The sequence below is a fragment of the Coccinella septempunctata genome, chromosome X, assembly GCF_907165205.1.
Source record: "Coccinella septempunctata chromosome X, icCocSept1.1, whole genome shotgun sequence".
In the NCBI taxonomy this organism is placed as follows: domain Eukaryota; kingdom Metazoa; phylum Arthropoda; class Insecta; order Coleoptera; family Coccinellidae; genus Coccinella; species Coccinella septempunctata.
In genome coordinates, this window is record NC_058198.1 from 9,004,956 (window position 1) to 9,025,706 (window position 20,751).

At 35.8% G+C, this 20,751-nt stretch overlaps 1 protein-coding gene across 1 annotated transcript; it reads left to right on the forward strand.

The window, feature by feature from the left end:
- Nucleotides 1-195: 195 nt before the first annotated feature.
- On the forward strand, nucleotides 196-20,366 carry LOC123321529 (rho guanine nucleotide exchange factor 17). Its single transcript, XM_044909184.1, has 13 exons — nucleotides 196-453; nucleotides 5,787-7,622; nucleotides 10,002-10,079; nucleotides 15,005-15,082; nucleotides 15,141-15,245; nucleotides 15,296-15,412; nucleotides 15,527-16,251; nucleotides 16,879-16,970; nucleotides 17,043-17,301; nucleotides 17,355-17,657; nucleotides 18,623-18,690; nucleotides 18,744-19,064; nucleotides 19,306-20,366. Exons 2-13 carry the CDS (start codon nucleotides 5,826-5,828, stop codon nucleotides 19,710-19,712), a joined length of 4,350 nt encoding a protein of 1,449 aa, XP_044765119.1. The 5' UTR covers nucleotides 196-453; nucleotides 5,787-5,825; the 3' UTR covers nucleotides 19,713-20,366.
- The last annotated feature ends 385 nt before the right edge of the window (nucleotides 20,367-20,751 follow it).

The following is a 20,751-nucleotide window of genomic DNA, read 5'->3' on the forward strand; positions in this document are numbered from 1 at the left end:
ACCTCATAGATCATTTTTCGGGGCATCTCAGCAAAAAGTAAAAGTTGGCAAAATTTTTGCGGTGCTATGAGATGTTGAGAGACTGGAGTACCCACTCGGTGAATTTCTCCCCGCATATACATACGTATGTTAAGAAAATCAAGTGCTTGGTCCCCTCCGAAGTACTACTGTTCGAAAGGTAACAAACCAGTTCAGAATACAATCAATACAGTCGGTGGACGCCTTCTGCAGGTACCATCTAACTGTTCTTGTGGCAGACGGGCATCTTAATTTTCAGTACGATGATTCTATTGTGAATGTGAATGAATTTTGTATGAAAAATGTTTGTGATGGAGACTGTCATAAATCAGCTACGTTCACTCCTTCAATTGGACCACCCAGTATATACTGATCCGATGATTTCGACGAATAGTGGAGCATTGGATGCACCCATCTGTCAAATTATAAGAACAAGTAAATATTCATTTGATTTTGAATATTATACGAATGGGAATGATATTAATTCAAAATTATCCAATTATTAAATTACCATAATCCTTTGAAATTTTGATGATATATATATATATATGCTTTTTACATTCTGTTTAGATATGTAGGGCATCATTTGAGCATTAGATAAGGTTTTCCTAGAGCTTGACTTGGGACCATTAAATTCTTATGGATCTAATTAAGTCGATGCTTTAATTGGAGCGTCGAATAATTGATAAAAAAGAATTAAACATCTCAAACAAATCGGGGATTCAATTCGTAATCGGAAAAACAAAAATGTTCGCTCTATAAACATCTGCAAAGTAACTCACAGTTTTTCCTGCAAAATGTATAAAGTAAATACTTCGGAAATAGAACGATATTTTTCTGGTTAAGGCATTTCTTTGATTGACGCTGTCGAAAATATACGCTCAGAAGTTTCAGGATGAATTCATACGAATAACACAGTTTCTCCGCAATATATAGGACAACGGACGAATTTTCTCAAAGGCAGGGTTGTATTCCAACATTTTTTCGAAGAATTCATCGAGAAATGACTAATTAATGTCCATATACTTTTTTTATAGATGAAATAAATATCGTGGGAGTAATCAGAACTCCTAATATCATGTTAAGTATAGTGTAATTCACCCTTGGAAATTGAATTAATATCCATAAGTAATACAATAAGTGATAGAGATAAACGACATTACTCGAATTAAAATTTCACCTTCCTTCGGGTTTAACTCAGAAGATTCTTTCTCTGTCGTTGACAATATTTCGATTTGTAATTCAACGTGGATGAATATCAGGTTCTTACATCTCCGAAAATCCAGATCTGGGTAAATTATGCATTAATTAATACAATTAATTAATGCATTCTTCAAATCAACTGAGACAGACTATATTGAACAGTGAATTTTTGGTTTAAATACATACTAATTGAGAAATTCGAGTTTCATTTAGAAGTATTACAGTTCACCATGGCAATATACAGGGTGAACCAGGGATACGTCCATAACTTCGTAACTATTCAAGCTATCAACTTAATCTGTTTATCAAACAATAGGCTCGACAATGAACATAACCTAAAATATTTTCATATCATCATTTTTCATAGTTTTGAGGATTTTCCGAATGTTACTACAGCTGCCTACTAGATTTCTCAAAAACCATTTCTAATTTTATAACATATTTCGCAAACTTCACAAAGTAGACCCAAACAAACCCTTCATCCTCGAAAAGCTCTAAAAGAATGTCATACAATGATGCAATAAAATAATTTGTCTTTTATTTGAAAAAGTAGAGTCATTGCAATCTTCAATTTGTCATATGAGAAAAATCGTACTACGTAACATGGAATTCAAATTCACCTGCATGTCAAAGGACGCGCTAAAACTTAAGGAATCGACTGAAAGAAATATGTTTGAGTTATGTTGAAATGTTCTCAAGTTTAATAAGTGAAAAACGAACTCAGATAAGTCTATTAAACTGGGGTGCGTTATACTGACACCCCAAAAATGTAATAAAACTGGGGTTTGCCATTTGGTGAAAACAGAACCCATCGGACATCCTGTATACATAGGAAAATATTTTGAGATAAACACAAATTTATGGAACATGGACACACCCCTGGATATTTATCTACATAGGGGAATTCAAACATTCTAAGTTCCAATGCGAACAATTTTTGCATTTCAATTTTGATCAGGAATATAGTGAGACAGTGAAGTTTGTAAGTATCTACTGATACGTTGTTAAAAATTAAAGCCAGAAAACAATTTTCTTTATGTAGAGTTGCACAAACACATCGAAATTTAACAGATTCGATGGGTAAGATTACCTACAAATCTTTTGAAATTCCTTTCAACCAACTTGAATATCCTTAATTGCCTATTGGATTCAAACGCTTTCGACGGTCATTAAATTTCTTGCCAATTGATCTTAGAAACAACTAGCTAGAACTATCAACAAATCAACTCTCCTAAGTTGATACAATTAATCTAATACCCTAATCTGAATTTAAAGGATATTATCGTCAACATAGATGATAAACACAGGATTTGTTTCAATCAAGCGATTTCTTTCAAGGCACTGCATTTTTTTTATGTTGAACATCTTCAAATCGTGTTTGCTTTTATAGGAAATTTGTTTTCGTGGATATTTCTGACATGCAGGTGTGTATCTTGCCCTAGTGATACATACTTTTCTCTTACAAAATATTGACCATAGTCCCATAGTCTGAAGAAGCTGTGGAAGAATTTTGCATGTATACAGGGTGAGTCTTTGACTCGTACAAATATTTTACCAGTAGGCCAAAAGAAACACTTTTTTCCTTTACCATTTTTATCGAATCTGCTCGGTACAGATACAGGCTGTTGAAAAACCATAAAATATGTTATTTTCAGTTCTCACGAACGGTTTTATCGAATGACATGAATTTCGGAATTTATTTCTCATTTATTTGATAAATCTTTTTCGAACACAAGATATCACCCACGTTTTCCAGTTTTCTCAGTATGACCATTACGTATCATAAAAGTACCAAAAATTCAAAGAACCCAACTCTTGAAACCAGTGGCGGATTTACATATTTGCCGCCAGTAGGCTATTCAAACTTTGCCGCCCTTACCATAATTATTTAGTTCAAAATATTAATGACAATTTCAATTCACGGAAAAAAAGACCGTAAACAAAGCATATCGACTATTTCTGCGTTTGTGCACACAATCATCTTGATGAGTATATGTGACAAAAATCTCAAGATGATTTTTTGAGAATGGATAAAGTTATCCAAAATTAATTTTTTATTATAAGATATGAATATCGAAAAAGTTTCTTGCGAAGCAAGGAGCAGGGATGGATTTTTCTACCCCTTTCTATCATAGACGAACATAACCAAAATTTTTTTTATGCCTTCCCGTCCGTATAAAATATCTGCTTGATTTAATACAGGAAAGTTCATTGATTTTCAATGAAAAAAAAACAAAAACTGCTTTTCGGACGCCATCTTCAGGGGGCTGTAACTAAGCAGGGACACAAAAAAGAAAAGACCTTCCCTACTATTCATATTATTATATGTATTATATATTGCCACAATCTAACTGACGATGACAATAAAATAGGAACGTAAGTCATAAAAGTCTCACCTCGGGTTTCATAAAGCTTGATCAGGGAATCAACGTTGATTGATCAACAGAAGACGTCAATTTGTTTTCAATCGATAATTCAGTCATGATCATTCATAATATCATTCTCGTATCAAATTATGTTCATACGTCCATTAAATTATTCTCAATTGCTACTTGTTCAATATATTCAGCAATGAAAAAGTTTCAGTGATTTCGTTTTAGAAATCAAGCGTTGATCGCACAATCTAAGTTTTATGAAACCCGCCGTTAAATAAATATCTTTCTGCGATGTCGTCATACGAAATTTTGTTTAGTTATGACTTCATACACGAAAGAGCCAAAGCGTTAAGCTTTTCTTGGCTCAATGTGGTTCTTAGGTACCTAACTTTTCACCTTTTTCAAGCAAAAAAAGCTTCTCTCACCCGAACAATAAGTCGATGGTGTATACAGGGTGGGCAAAATTCTTTATCCACTGAGGGAAACTCGAGAACTATGGCAGCTGAAAGAAAACGGATGACACATTTTCGAGCTCAGAAAAACAAAGAATGGTGAAAACCGATTTTGAGTTATTAGCAAAAAATGAAATTTTGACGATTTCGAAAAGTTCTCATAACTTTTTTGTCTTTGAAGTTACAGATCTGAAACTTGAACCCTTTTTTAGGTAGAATCCACTGACGAGCACCAAATATTTTTTCATTTCGAAACATTAGGCGAACTTTCGTTTTTTCAAATTGAATTTGTAATTTTTGAATTGGAAAAGAAGATTCTGTCAATAGAATCTACGTATAAAAGTGACTAAGAAAGTAAGTTTCAGATATGTAACTTCAAACACAAAAAAGCTATGAGAACTTCTCGTATTCGTCAAAACCCCAATTTTTGATTATAACTAAAAATCTAGAAATGATAGGCCGGTTCTCTTTTCAGAATTGGATTGGTCATGAAAAAAGAGCTAGATAATGTGTCATCCGTTTTCTTCTTGCTCTGATAGTTCTCGAGATCCCCTCAGCAGACAACGAAATTTGCTCACCTTGTAAAGTGAGGCAATAGAGCCATAGATACGAACTTCTGGACAAACATTTCTTGAATTGTTTCGTAGGAACCGAAGAAAAACATCCCAACGATTCAGAATCTGGTTACACCAAAATTTTTCAACCTCACGAAAGTTCAGTATAGAGGCCGAAATAAGAGTGGAACAAAAAAATAGTAACGATGCACTACTTGGTCAGTTTTTTTTTTATAATTAGGGAAAATCAGGTGTAGATAGATATTAAAATATCTATGAAATATAAGTATTTCAGTTTCTATAATTAGTGCAAGCAAAATTGTCCCAACATTTGCCGCCCCTGAAATCTGCCGCCCTAGGCTGCAGCCTAGTTAGCCTCTATGGTAAATCCGCCACTGCTTGAAACTAAGTTGGATGCTATATAATGAATATTTGAACGTTTTTTGAAATGAAAGTATTCTTCATATTTTCTCGTATAATGCGCCGTTTTCGAGTAATTTGATGTTCCAGAATTAAAAAGTATCTGTGAAATTTGAAAAATTGGGTACATTGGCTGAATGCAAATCTTCAGGTTTAGCTAGATATTCTGAGGGTTATTTTGTTTTTCCAGGGGTGGCACAAGTCATTATGAAAACTCAAAATGCCTATATCTTTTTATCAGGGCCAAATCAGTATGGTATAGGAAAAAAGTGGGGTACAGATTTAGCTAGTTACTCTGATATTTTTTTCAGGGGTGGCACAACTCATTATGAATACTTAAAATGGCAATATCTTTTCATCAGGGTGGAATCGGAAAAAATGATGTAGGAAAAAAGTGTTTCTTTTGACTTCAAGCCCTTCTGTTAAAGTATTTGTACGAGTCAAAGACTCACACTGTATAGGAGTGCCCATATCGATTATGGGTAAAATTTAAACATCAAATATGAAAAACATACAAGATCGATAAGTTCCTTTGCAATAATAATAAGAAAAAAATGTGGTCTCCCCCTCTTAATCCCATACTGGTTTTATTTATAAATTCATCTTGAGCCCATGCCCATGCAATTTTATGCAATAAAAAAGAGGATTTAATAATTGATTCTCAATTTCTCCTAGACATTTTCACTCTACGAGAAGTTTACTTTTTATTCCATCTGAATATGGAACGTTCAAAAGTATCATGCCAGAATGTGTTGATTTTTCAGATCATCATTAATGCCGGAAAAATTCGCAGGCACGATATAATGGGTTCCATACGTTATGGCAGCAGGGTGGGTTCCGTCTCCCCACCACCCCCTGGACTAGGCCCCTGTTACCGTTCCCAATGCTGCTGGCCCAGCGGTCTTGGGCACATTCACAACATATCCTGGACTTCGACTCTGGCTAACACTTCTATAAATAACTACGATATAGCTAGTTACGCAAATAAGCTGAAGATTGAGAAAGCTACGTCAGATCTGTCTCGGCAAGCTTCAGTGCGCGATCAGTTCCTTCTTTCAAATAAGTTCCTTCTGAAAGGTAAATTACGGCGTTGTGGACAAGTGCGGCGTCATGTTTTCGATGGACTCAATAGTTATGAGGATGACGACATTTTGAACAACCTGGATCGTCTGCCCAGGTTCCGCTTCGGCGGCAATCGCTCAAACCACAAGTTCAGGGAGTCAGAGAAGGGGGTGGACGAACAATTGCTCAAAGATGTGAATGATCGACTCAGACGCAGTCCTGTGGTACCGCCGAGAACGAAGAGGAACGCGCATTCCCTGAAACCGCAACCCAAAACCAGCGAACCAACTTCAACCCATCAGCGGCCGCTACCCCTAAGAAGTGCCTCCTTCTCCCAAGTCGAGTACCAACCAGATGGGAAGAAATACATCAGAAAGGCGGACGGTACATCGTATTCAGAGGTCAACAACATCCACCAGAGCGGCATTGCAACATTGCCAAGACCAAAAAACAGTTGTGAGGGTGTCTCGAAACAATTGGAACCTCAAACCGCACCACCAGACTCTGACAATAATATGATCACTAAAGATGAACATCCCCCACAAAACGAAATTCCAGAAAACCCTCCAAAGCTGAGCGATTACAAGGAAATCTCAGCAGGTATCAGTAGGTTATCTTCGGGGGATTCCATCGAAGACAAGAGGTTCAAATCGAAAAGAAGAAAAGGTATCTACCTCTCCTGGTCCACCTTCACTGAACCACCAGAGAATATCATTCCACAATTCGTGGAAGATGGAGATTTCGGTAAATTAGACCAGCCAACCAACAACAACACTGAAACGCAACGGAATTCAAACATGGAAAGCAAACTGAACGATCTCTCCCAATGGAGCAGTCCTCAGGAAGAACCCTTGAGTCCGGAAGACAACAACACGCCGCCAGAATGGCCCAGCAGGTGCAGACCACATCCGACGTACCTTTTCGAAAGGACCAACTCCGTTGAATCCTACTCCAGAGAAGCCAGTATACAACGCATGGATTCATTCTCTGAAGATGAATCCGAAAGAAAATCCGATCAGTTATCTCTCCTCCAGTCCGATCTTTCCGACTTGGATGGAAAGGTAGCACCGAAAAGGTACACCAAACGACCACTCAGAGGACCCTACGGTCAAATGCTTGAGGCGGAAATGAAGAAACCAGAAGTTGCCATGAAAAACAACTACGATCTCAATTTTCTCAACGAAATCTCATCCACAAACTCAGCAACCAGGTCTTCCTCCATGAAATTAGAGAATGAGTTCAAACCCAAACATTCAAAGCGCGAATCCAGCTCTAAGTCTTACGATGAAAACCAACTGAAAGACTGCTGCAATCAGATATCAGATAAACAGAGGACTGGACAACCCAAGAGGAAAGTAAGTGCAGACAATTTAATACTAGACAGGGACCAGTTAGTGAATCACCAAAGGACTATATCGAGCCCATCGAAATTCGAAAATTTGAGCAACCCAGTGGTCTCCAATCAACTCCTGACCCAACTGTTACAAGGGAGTTCCGAACAACTGGCCATCCTAGCCAACAAGGAAAAACTGTCGAACGTGAGTTGAATTTTCTTTCAATCCTGAATTTTCCAGGAAATGCGTGGGTCACTCGATTCCGATATTTGTTTGCTTCCATTTGTTGTCATTGAGCTCGGATCAAGTTGGAGTTGAAACACCCACAATATTTCAGGACAGCTCAGTAATGTGAAAATAAAACTTTATTTTTGTTTCATACATTCACTCTGCTTTGAATTCCGACCAATAATAATCTTGAGAGCTAGTCATAGATGATTGATCGTTCAAAGCATGTTGAAATGGATGAATGAGGAATTTAAAGGTGATTTATGATTCTGCCATTTGTATATGTTCTTGAAATACGGGGTTCACTTGACATCCTGGGGAAAATATTGCCCGGATTCCTGTGAAACATACACAGTGTCCAGAACCTCAGTTTTGTTTTATGACGTCTCCCATTTTTACAAAAGTGTTAGGTACAGCATAAGGGGTGACACCAAGTTCAGTCCTAGGCTGAATTTCTGGGGGGTTAATGAAGGCTGAATTTCTGGGGGTGATAATTGAATGAAAAACGTGATTTTGTTTCTAAAAATTTCATTGTTATAGATTTTGTGGTTTGTGGTATTATTTCATTTAGGAAATGTTACAAGTGCTCTGGGGGGTAAATTACCTCTACTCCACCCCGTAGGGGTCACCATGGGTGACATTAACAATACATAACAAGAAAATAATGAAAAGATTCTTACAATTTACATGAAATATTATTGACTTCTAGTTTATTGACGTCTAACATGAGGCTACGAAGGTGTTTCACATAGATGTTTAGAGGCTAAATTAACTGATGAATTATTTTCACGAATAGCTATTCCAAAAGGTATCCTTAATTTCTATTCAAGGGTAATTTATTTCGGCTCAACTATGTGGGTTTTCTCTGAAAAATCAGGGTGAAGATACTTACTAATGAATGAAAAGAAATAACACCTTACCTCAGGGAAGTCCTGCTAATCTAGTGAACAATTTCAATAAATACCTAACCAACCTAACACAGAACCTTACTTTGAATGATTCAGCTAGGGTGATCAGATTTTTTTTCTGTCAGATAACGTAAGTCTTTTGAAGGGACAACAGATGAGGGGAAAAATAGATTCATTCACCTTTTTCCTTTCAAACTTTTCATAGGAAACTATTCGATTAGATTGAGTACAAAAATTGAGTCCTGGCAACGGTGTCCTAAGCCAGTGGCGGTTCCAAGAGTGATTTAGAGGGTATATTTGAAATTGTTTACTTGTGTTTATTGATATGAAAAAATTGATAATTTATGAGCTATAAGTTTGAAAGAAAACTACTTTAAAACTCATTGTTATATTTGAAGGGGGAAATAAAATCGCTTTTTGATATTCGAAAGGATACTTCTCTCAAGTTCTCGAAGAGCAACTCTCAACATTTCATCGAGCTCGGTGCAACTGTTCGGTCTTGAGGAATTTTTAACTGACCCCCTCTTTTTGGGAATTTTTCGGAGGTGAACTTCTGGACACGCGTATATCTCCCAGAAAAATTATCGTAGATCTAAATGTGATACATATTCTGAGAGAGCAACTCTTCTACTCTTAAATCTCGAAATTTGATCGAGCTCAGTGAAACCGTTCGGTCTTGACGATTTTTAAACTGACTCTTTTTGGGAATTTTTCGAAAGTCAACTTTGAACTCGCGAATCTGCCAGAAAAATCTTCCTAGATCTGAATGTGATACATATTCTGAAAGAAAAACTTTTCTTGTTATATATTTCGAAATTTTATCGAGCTCGTTGCAGTGGCGGTTCCAGGAGTGATGTTGGGGTGAAGATTCCCTGAAAATATGTTGTGAGCTACTTGGGAAATTTTGGAAATCTTTTCTGCATGTAATCAACTATCGTTTCTCCCGCCAGAATTAATTATGCAGCAGGGGTAATAAAAGAAACGAAGGGATAATATCCTGAAACGTAAAATTAGCAACTATTTGCCCTCTTGCAAAGCCTCAAAGAGCCTCTTATTCCTAGACGTTGAGCTGAATAGCCCTGATTATCAGCTTTTATCAATCGTACTAGGATTGATTTCCTGCAGGATAACCGCGTTTACCCCTTAATTCAGCATGACCATTTTCCCATAGCATGAAGCGCAATGGAATCGGGGTTTCCAGCGGCTGCGTCAGTTTTTCCAGTCTGGAATAAGGATTTCGATAAGGCGTGGCACACAGAATGTCGGGTAGAAATGAGTTCTAATTTACGTGGGGAGTTGCGTTTGCGTTTGGAATGCTATTCAACAGGTGAAGATAGTGACCATGAGGTGCAGATGTTGCAGAGTGCAGCAGGAAAACAGGAAATTAATGTAACTTCGTGGGGAAAATCGGAAAGTGCCGTGCTAACAATTTTTTCTTATGTTTTAGGACACCAGAACGCACGTGGTCGTCGAACTCTACGACAACGAAAGGAACTATGTTGAATCCCTACAGATTCTTCTCACGGTAGGATGTTTGTTTTTTTTTCCATGTTCTGCTGGATGATGAATGAAAGGTTGTTGATTAAATGGAATTTCTCATGTTTTGACAAATATCTGCTCATAAACATTTCCTTGGCATGCTCCTCATTCTCCTCCAGCTTAAATGCAAGCACACATGTACAGACCATGTGAGTCCATGTGACTAGACCTCTGGTTTCATTCAGCACAAGTGTAATCCACAACATCTATATTGGCGAATCTGATAAACTATGAAAAAATTTCTATTTAGATAATTTTTCATTCAATTCTTTAGTGCTATAGATGAAACTCAAAAAAATGATAATTAATGATTTGTCGTATTAAATTGCGAAAAAAAGTTTTGAATTCTGAACATTTCTTATCATAAACTGTCGCACTATATGTGGAAATTATCCTATTTTTACCACAACTGATGAAGAATACAGTTCCTCACATTTAAATAGCGATAACAAAACAAAAATATTGAATCATTGTTCAAACCTCAACTAATTCGATAATGAAGAAATCTGATTCAACACAATAATAAGTTCAAAAATGGAATGTCAAGAGGTATTTGTTTATCTTTTTTTGTCGAACAAAGAAGTTGAATTAAAACAACTAAGCAGAATAGCATCGTATCGAGTGAGGATTAATATGGTAGTTTTGGACATGGGCGGTAAATCAGGATACTTTTTCCTGAATAAATGAAAAACTTAATTTTTCGTTCTTGTCCTATCTCTGTAGTCAATTATCATTAAAAAATCAGTCTTGTGGGTTAAAAGTTGAATAAGGCATTCTGTCCGATGTTCCAACAAACGGTGTTTCTCTCATTACTCTCTCCTTACTCATTTTAATTTAATTTTTTGGTTTGACAAAAATTTTGAACAGATACGCCTTTACATTCCATTTGCAAACTTTTGGACACATTGTATAAAGTTTTCTCATATCATTTAAAGTGCTAATCAATCTGATCTAGCATATTTGCAACAAAAAAGCTCTCATTGACAAAAATTTTGAACAGATACGCCTTTACATTCCATTTGCAAACTTTTGGACACATTGTATAAAGTTTTTTCATATCATTTAAAGTGCTAATCAATCTGACCTAGTATATTTGCAACAAAAAAGCTCTCATTGACAAAAATTTTGAACAGATACTCCTTTACATTCCATTTTCAAACTTTTGGACACGTTGTATAAAGTTTTCTCATATCATCTAAAGTGCTAATCCATCTGATCTAGCATATTTGCAACAAAAAAGCTCTCATTGACAAAAATTTTGAACAGATACGCCTTTACATTCCATTTGCAAACTTTTGGACACGTTGTATAAAGTTTTCTCATATCATTTAAAGTGCTAATCAATCTGATCTAGCATATTTGCAACAAAAAAGCTCTCATTGACAAAAATTTTGAACAGATACTCCTTTACATTCCATTTGCAAACTTTTGGACACATTGTATAAAGTTTTTTCATATCATTTAAAGTGCTAATCAATCTGACCTAGTATATTTGCAACAAAAAAGCTCTCTTTGACAAAAATTTTGAACAGATACGCCTCTACATTCCATTTTCAAACTTTTGGACACATTGTATAAAGTTTTCTCATATCATTTAAAGTGCTAATCAATCTGATCTAGCATATTTGCAACAAAAAAGCTCTCATTGACAAAAATTTTGAACAGATACTCCTTTACATTCCATTTGCAAACTTTTGGACACATTGTATAAAGTTTTTTCATATCATTTAAAGTGCTAATCAATCTGACCTAGTATATTTGCAACAAAAAAGCTCTCTTTGACAAAAATTTTGAACAGATACGCCTCTACATTCCATTTTCAAACTTTTGGACACATTGTATAAAGTTTTTTCATATCATTTAAAGTGCTAATCAATCTGACCTAGTATATTTGCAACAAAAAAGCTCTCATTGACAAAAATTTTGAACAGATACGCCTTTACATTCCATTTTCAAACTTTTGGACACGTTGTATAAAGTTTTCTCATATCATTTAAAGTGCTAATCAATCTGATCTAGCATATTTGCAACAAAAAAGCTCTCATTGACAAAAATTTTGAATAGATACGCCTTTACATTCCATTTTCAAACTTTTGGACACGTTGTATAAAGTTTTCTCATATCATTTAAAGTGCTAATCAATCTGATCTAGCATATTTGCAACAAAAAAGCTCTCATTGACAGAAATTTTGAATAGATACGCCTTTACATTCCATTTTCAAACTTTTGGACACGTTGTATAAAGTTTTCTCATATCATTTAAAGTGCTAATCAATCTGATCTAGCATATTTGCAACAAAAAAGCTCTCATTGACAAAAATTTTGAATAGATACGCCTTTACATTCCATTTTCAAACTTTTGGGCACGTTGTATAAAGTTTTCTCATATCATTTAAAGTGCTAATCAATCTGATCTAGCATATTTGCAACAAAAAAGCTCTCATTGACAAAAATTTTGAATAGATACGCCTTTACATTCCATTTTCAAACTTTTGGACACGTTGTATAAAGTTTTCTCATATCATTTAAAGTGCTAATCAATCTGACCTAGCATATTTGCAACAAAAAAGCTCTCATTGATTTACTGAATTTATTCGAAGTAAGAGATTCGCACTTTTTCTATTGTAGTGAAAAATGACGAAGGATGAGAAAGTAGCATGACGCACCAATAACTTAAAATACCAGGTGGACGAAAAGCTGGTTTCTGCTTTCTTCAAATATTAATTTGATTCGGCATTCGGCCGATACTTGAAAATCCACAGTTGAACTGAAAAAAGAATTGTATGATTTTCACTAATATGAGTTGTTCAACCACTACACATTTTTCGCTATCTCTGTAGCATCTTTAGGAGATGAGGATGAATTTACCTTTCTACGAAACGAAAAATATAAAATCGAATAATCATGCTTCAGTCTGCTAAGGGTTGAAAGTCAAATATCTCTCATCAAAGTGAAAAATATTTTCAATTTCAATTGATGAAATCCTAGGGAACCTGTTCATTATTTATTCATCCTTTCATGGTGATTTTTAATGATTTCATCTTCAACTCATTCGTGGGATAAGGCTCATATTATTACGTTAACGTCCAACAAGCAGCTCAGGAAACGTTGTGGGTTGAATTCGGTACTAATGAGAAATTCATTGAAAGAAATTCATTTTTCCAGTGGGCGTCTATTGAAATCTATCAACAAATCCAAAATCACCAGGAATCAGTCCACTGCAAATGTTACCCCCCTCTTTGCTGAACTTGGAACGCCAACACTCATTCCAAAAATACCCCACCACGTGTCTAGGTCATCCAGTTACATCATCGAAAGAGGATCTTTTATTCACTTTTCCACCCTGGAGAAAGCATTTTATTATGGAGATTCACTTCGGTGCATTCGGATTCAAAACTTTACCGGTATTCTGGTGGAACAATACAACTATAGTCAGTATCAAGATACAGGGTGTTATAAACCCATGTTCAGATTTTATGATCCCACATCCACATAGATTTTTCTATCGAAAGTTTGTCCGATTTTTCAACAAACTTTTTTTCTAACAAAACTACAAACCGATAAAATATCCTCGCTAATCTTCGCTCGATGCGATGCTAATCTACTTTCTTGTTTTTATTTCACTTTTGTGTTCGACAAAAAAATTATTAGTACCTCTCGACTTGATGAAATGACATGAAGTTGAATCAGATTTCTTCATTTTAGAATTAGTTGATGTTTATTCGATATCTTTTTGAGGACAACTAAAAAGAATTTAATAATTGGGTACGCATGTGGAACTCGAGATACCCTTTGAGAATAGTCATAAAAAATTTGGATATCTAAAAATATCCACTACAGCAAAACTGATTTACTAAACAGTAACAGTACAGAACATGGTGAGTCTTTGACTCGTAAAAATATTTTAACAGTAGATTCTTGAGGTTGAAAGAAACACTTTTTTCCTATACTTTTTGTTTTTCGATTCGGATCTGATAAAAAAATATAGCCATTTAATGTTTTCATAATTAGCTGTGCCACCCCTGAAGAAACAAAATTACCTTCAGAATCACTAGCCAAATCTGTACACTAAGCATCTGTGGATCTTTTAAACAGAGTTGTACCTATTCAGCCAAGGTAACCAATTTTTCAAATTTCACAGATACTTTTTGATTTTTGAACATCAAATTACTCGAAAAATGCTCATTATACGGGAAAATATGAAGAATACTTTTATTTTATACAACGTTCTAACATTCATTAGATAGCGTCCAACTTAGTTTAAAGAGTTGGGTTCTTTGAAGTTTTGGTATTTTTATGGTACGTAATGGTCATAATGAGAAAACTGAAAGACGTGGAGAATATCTTGGTTTTCGAAAAAGATTCATCAAATGACTGAAAAACTATATTCCGAAATTCATTTCATTCAATAAAAAAGTTTGTGAGATAGAACTAAAAATAACATTTTTTATGGTTTTTCAACAGCCTGTATCTTTTAAACCGAGCCGATTCGAAAAATAGTAACATGAAAAAGTGTTTCTTTTGACCTCAAGTATCTACTGTTAAAATACATATTTATAAGCGTCAAAGACTCACCCTGTATAGTTTACTGCGAATTCTCATTGAATAACTGCGTTTTCTATTCAATATTTGAATCAACATTTTCATGGAAGGAATGTTATTGGATTAAATTCGTTTTTCTGTGTACATAGTAGAAATAAAGTCTGCTATTTTAGCCCGAAAACTCTGAGGAAAGGAGAATGAATATCCCCAACCTTTCATCTCAATTTTTGAAAATTATTTTCATTTAAAATGTGTTTCAATCAACCCCAGAACAATAGACCCTCTGAAATTTTTCTATTTTCCGTTTGGAACGATTCCAGAGGAAAAAATAAAATACTGTTGTGTGTAAACTAAGAAAAACATTTTCAGAAATATTTGGAACCCCTCAAGAGTCCCGATTATGCAAATTGGCTGGATGCATCCCTTCTGGATGAAATCTTCAACCAAGTAAGATTATATTTCTCATCCTACAACCAGAATATTAAAAACCAAAATCCTTTTTCAGATTCCCTTCCTCTTATCGTACCATCAACATTTCCTAGAAGAATTAAAGAAACGTCTGGAACAATGGGATATCAGACAGAAAATCGGAGATGTTTTTGTTGAGTTTGTAAGTTAACGTTGTTTATTCCTATCCAATTTTCACCAGTGGGTTTTCAGTTTTCTAAACCCGCACTTATAGATTGTTATACCGGCTATGTCAACAGTTGGAAAAGAGCTAGGAACATCATCAAGACTGCTAAAGACACGAAGCCGCAGTTTGCCAAATTCCTGGAGGTAAGTTGAAGAACTGAACAGAAAAGAGTTCCTATTACTGGTCATTTCACAGTGGAGCTATCTTTCTGTTCTCTGTCGTATGACTTGGTGGAATAATTGATTTTACTCTTTCAGAATACTGCTAGGGAGCATCGTGGAAAGTTAACAATCGATTCCTTACTGATAAAACCTATTCAAAGATTTCCCAGATACGAATTGCTGCTCCAGAGGCTTATAAAGCATACAGATAGTTCTCATGCAGATTATAGCATTCTCCTCGTTGCGCAAAAAGAACTTCACGAACGAACCCTAATAATCGACTGTACAGAAAGGGAAACCTTAGAATTAGATTTATTGAGAGATATAGAGGGTTTGATAGAAGGTCTGATAGATTTGGTATCGATGGATAGACAATTCATCAGACATGATCTCGTCAGTATGACAGGGGGAGTTGGTACGAGAAAAGAAAGAGGTTTGCTTCTGTTTTCTGACTTTCTTCTCATAACTAGCATCAAAAGGAAAAGTGGTGCCATAAGGAAACCAACTTCGGAGAAACCAGGAGTGATTGGAGCTTTAGAAGCTAATAAATATAAACTCCTGATGAAGATACCGCTGGAAGATCTCGAAATAACCAAGTCCAAAGATGAAAACGTTAGGCAGATGATGATCGAAATAGAAAATCTCAAGGAAGATTCGAGTATATTGAATCAAATAAGCGAAATGAGTGGGAATCTTCATTGCAATCATAGTCAATTAGATGATCTCGTTAAGGAAATGCTTTCTTTGGTGAACAAACATCTCAGCGAACAGCAGGCATGCGAATCGCAATTGTCTTATTTGGACCTGAACCTGACCACTCAGTAAGTACTTAAATACATAGTTTTTCAAGGTTCAAAAAGATCATTTGAGTTGGCCACACAGCACTAGTCTAAAATGTTGAAAAAAGAGAATTGGTGATGGCAATCCTTATTTCATATCTTCTAGCAGGTTTAATTGGCACCTGGTACCTATTGCGTTTGTATGTTTCAACTCAACACTTCAGTATACCAAGAGTTACCATTACTTTAGCCAAGGGACTTCCCCATTCCACACTCCCTCCCAGAGAAACTCATTCCAGATATCTCAGATATCAAAAGGACTAAGCTCTGTTGGTAGCCTCCTCGCCTAACTGATGCTGATCAGGTCCTGCTGATATCCCCGCACTTCTTGGTGTTCTTTTCCATGTTTTTCTGCAATTCCCATGTAATTGCGCTGCATTAAACTGGTTTTTCCCAAATTCAGCAGGTGTTAACCTTGATACCCAAAACGCAAGTTAATCCATTTTTTCATCTCCTTCAACTAATTCATTGTCCTGGATTCCAGCTGAAACACTCTACGATAAGTTTGTATTCTGAAATCAGCTTTCAAAAATTCTCTTACCACCCCTAAACCCCCATTTCTCTATACACTGAATAATGATTGCATAGTGATGATCTGCATTGTTCTAGGAGCGGTTCAGAGCACATATCCATAATGTTTTCCAACGCGGAAAAAAGAGCTGCTTGGGAGGAAGCTTTCATAGAGACGAAAAACAAATTAGGTAAATATTTTGCTCATTCTGAACATTGGATTACTCAAATGAAGTTTATGAAGGATAATATTACTTTTCCAGTTATCTCAGGTGTGAAAAATCCAATACCGGAATTAGTTGCTACCGTGCCTATAAGGAAAACCCGTTCGGGCCTTCAGTTTACTTGCGCAGCTTCAACTTCATGTGATACTAATAAAACTGTATGGGTTTGCAATAGTGACGGTTACGTGGGTCAAGTTTGTGTTCTTAGTTTCCAACCGGAACCTACAGTATCTTCTTGCAATGGTGTCTGCAATGCGAAAATTTTGTGTGTTGCCGCTGTTCCAGCCGGCAAAGACGTGTAAGAATTCGAAGGAATACCCTCATCAACCGATGCTAATCATACTTTTCCAGAGTGCCTTCGACCAAAAAGAATATGTCGACGAATCAACCGGAAGACCATAAGATCCAACTGGATAGCAGTTCGTCAAGTGAGGAGGACAAGAGCGACAACGAGGATTTTGCAGAATCTCACAATCAAGTTACGACCAGTGCTGACAATTCCATAGTAGATTTAGAGGATATCGATCATTTAGGTGCGACGATGTGGCTTGGCACAGAAGATGGATGTATTCATGTCTACAGTTCGACTGATAATATTCGAATCAAGAAGAACAAGATGAAAATGCAACATACTTCTTCTATACTGTCGATTATGTGAGTGATGTATATGTAGATTTATTTCTTTTTCCTCTAGGTCAAGGCTCGGTTTAATGGAGTGTCCGAATTTTCAAAGAACTGCTTAGAATTAATATCTTCATACAAAAAACACTAAAGCGTTTGCCTTAAAATGCCTGGATGTAAGGGGCTATTGTCTGGCATACCAAGGCAAGTCAGAACAGTACGGGTAAAACTCTTGATAAAATGCAAAGACCAGCCTGCGTTTGCATCATGAGAGCACGCCTAACTAGGGCATTGGAGATCATTACAGATCTCACACCTTTTCATCTTGTGATAGTTAGGTTAGCCCATGAGACCATCGCTGGGCCTCTGTCAAGCGTCTTTCAGGCAGAAATTTGAAAGATGTGAGAGAAAAACTATCAGAAATGTGACATAGCGATATAGTGAAGGTGCGATCAGAGCACTGAGCATAGATTCTAAGATGATATAGGAGTGCCGAAGGAAACTCAACGAATTAGACAAGAATAACAAGGCCTGTTCAGCCTGGGAATCAAAGGAAATGTAGAGGCCTACACACTCGCCAGGAAAGGGAGCAACTCCTTTCATTAGCCCAGAACCTTTCTGTGGTACAGGAAAATGTACCTACAAGAAAGAGTTTCACTAAAACGAAAAAAGGCACAAACAATTACCTGGTGACAGAATGCAGAATGAATGAATGGTGGTTACCTTCATGAAGCCATCCCAGATACTGGAGTTTACTAGAACTGTGGAACTGGATCTTAAGGTCGCAGTGCAACCCAGCCTCCTTTAAAATCTAGAAATCTACTGTTGGTTATGTTTTTGCAGTATTTTTTTATTGAAAATTTATAGAAAAGCTTATGTACGGTCAAAAAATTGTCCCTGTATCCCAACCAAACAAGATCTGATAAGCTCCTGATTATTGTAGCTCATTATTTGACTCATCTTGCGTGTAGGAAGCTGTTAATTTTGATATTTTTCAGTTATATGGACAACAGAGTATTTGCATCTTTAGCAAACGGTGAAGTGCTGGTGTATGACAGAGAAGGTGGTGAGTTGAACACATATCCTCCCATTCCATCAATAAATACCCAAATTTTTCAGGATCTTGGAACGTAAGTTCCCCAATAATTATACAGGTTGGAACAGCATCTTCTCCAGTTCTGAAAATGATTGCTCATGAAGGAAAGCTATGGTGCAACTATGGAAACTCCATAAAAATCTTGAACCCTCTCAGCTTGGTAACTGAGAACATATTCTCAATCAATACGGAAAACAATAGACCCATCAGTTGTATTGTTGTGTCCAGGAATAACGTCTGGTTGTCCGTGCAACATTCTGCGGTGATAAAATGCTACAATTCCAATAACTTCGAATTTGTTTGCGAAGTTAACATTGCTGGGGCTGTCACCAAAATGCTTACTAGTAAGTATGCATTATACTCTAGAAATGCGATATCCATATACCCCAGATATTTACTTATTTTTTGTTTAACTGGGATATTTTCCATTTTGACACCCTATATCTCAGAAGAAGTGCATTCTTGACCCATATTTCTCCTTAAAATATTGATGCTTTCTGACAAGAAATTGCATATCCAGTTTTGTCTTATCCTGTATACAGAACCCCTAGGACTTTTATATAATAACTGGTTATATTTCGACAGGCTGTGACGATATAATAAGACAACACAAGGCAGCATGTCTCAGAGTTACATCCCTCTTAGCCTGCAAAGATCTCATCTGGATTGGTACGTCTGCTGGTGTCCTCTTAACAATGCCACATATTCGAGGATTTTCCAACAGCCTTCTAGGCACAACGCCACCTGCAGTTACTGGAGTATCTCATGGGCATACCGGACAAACAAGATTTTTAACATTTTTGGAAATACCTTTTAATATCCCAGAGGTACCCCACAGACACTCTAGCAAGAGAATGTCGGATCAGAGAAACAACATAAAATATTTAGTTATATCTGGGGGAGATGGTTATGAAGACTTTCGAACTTCGAACATATCAGAGGTGGCTGGGAGAGAAGATTCCACGAATCATTTACTTTTGTGGAGCGTTTAAATTATTTGCATCATTGCAAGATTCTTTCAAGGACCCCAATGTGATGGTTCGTAAAGGAATGCGATTCTCTATTGAAGTAGATGGGTGATACATCCCGGAAAGGAAAAGCTTATATTCCCAGCTTTTATATCAGGTACTAGGAATTGAATAATCAAGTCAATTGACTGCTTCCGTTCAAAAGAAACCCCAAATTTTCGAAAAATTTTATTCTGATGTGTATTTTATTATATTCTCCTTCATAACTGTGTATCAAAAATTCAATTTTCTGAATAAACATAGGGATTTCTTCTATGTGTTCTAATACTAGTTATATGTTTCTATATGAGCATTTATTCAAACCCTGAAAATCAGTATTAGTATTTTATGTTTTATTTCCTAATGTGTGCCATTAATTTGGGAATTTGATGAATATGTTTAAGTACGAACCATATTAACGAATATAAATACTATTTAAACTTATACAGTAATTTTTTATTGTGAAAACGTGATAAATTTAGGTAAGAAATCATTGAAGTCTTTAATGAATGTTCGATATGTCCAATGGTATTGATCTGTTTCATAATTTTATGCCTAAATCTTCGAACAAATGAACTCTTTGTTTTTTATATTTATTAGAAATTGTATAGCAGATTATTCAATAAATTATTCGAAGTTGTTTTTTTTTCATTCGTGCGCTTGGAGGAACTAAACAAAGTGTTTTTAAAGATGAGTTTCTTCACAGAAGATCAAAATAAATCACAAACAACAATTTTTTTCTGCATAACAGGCGCTGAAGTTGTTGAAGAGCTCTTGAAAAGAAATGATCGCAACGTTGGCCTTCATTTACAAAATTATAGTTGGAACCCTTCATCTGATAAAATAACTTGAAAATATAACCAGGTACACTCCCAATAATTGAATATAAAAATAATATCAAAGTAGTATAGAAAAATTATTTTGTTCAACAATATCATAAAAATATGTCGGAGGTCTTCGAGAATAATTCTGAAATGTTTTTTTTAGGTAAATCCTCCTTTTTTTTTCACATAGAAAAATAATA

Excerpts from the sequence above, each read along its gene's own strand:
- LOC123321529 (XM_044909184.1), top strand. The coding sequence starts at position 5,826 with ATGGGTTCCATACGTTATGGCAGCAGGGTGGGTTCCGTCTCCCCACCA. Across the intron at positions 15,083-15,140 it reads TGGATGAAATCTTCAACCAA|ATTCCCTTCCTCTTATCGTA; the intron begins GTAAGATTATAT and ends ATCCTTTTTCAG. Across the intron at positions 17,302-17,354 it reads GTTCCAGCCGGCAAAGACGT|AGTGCCTTCGACCAAAAAGA; the intron begins GTAAGAATTCGA and ends ATACTTTTCCAG.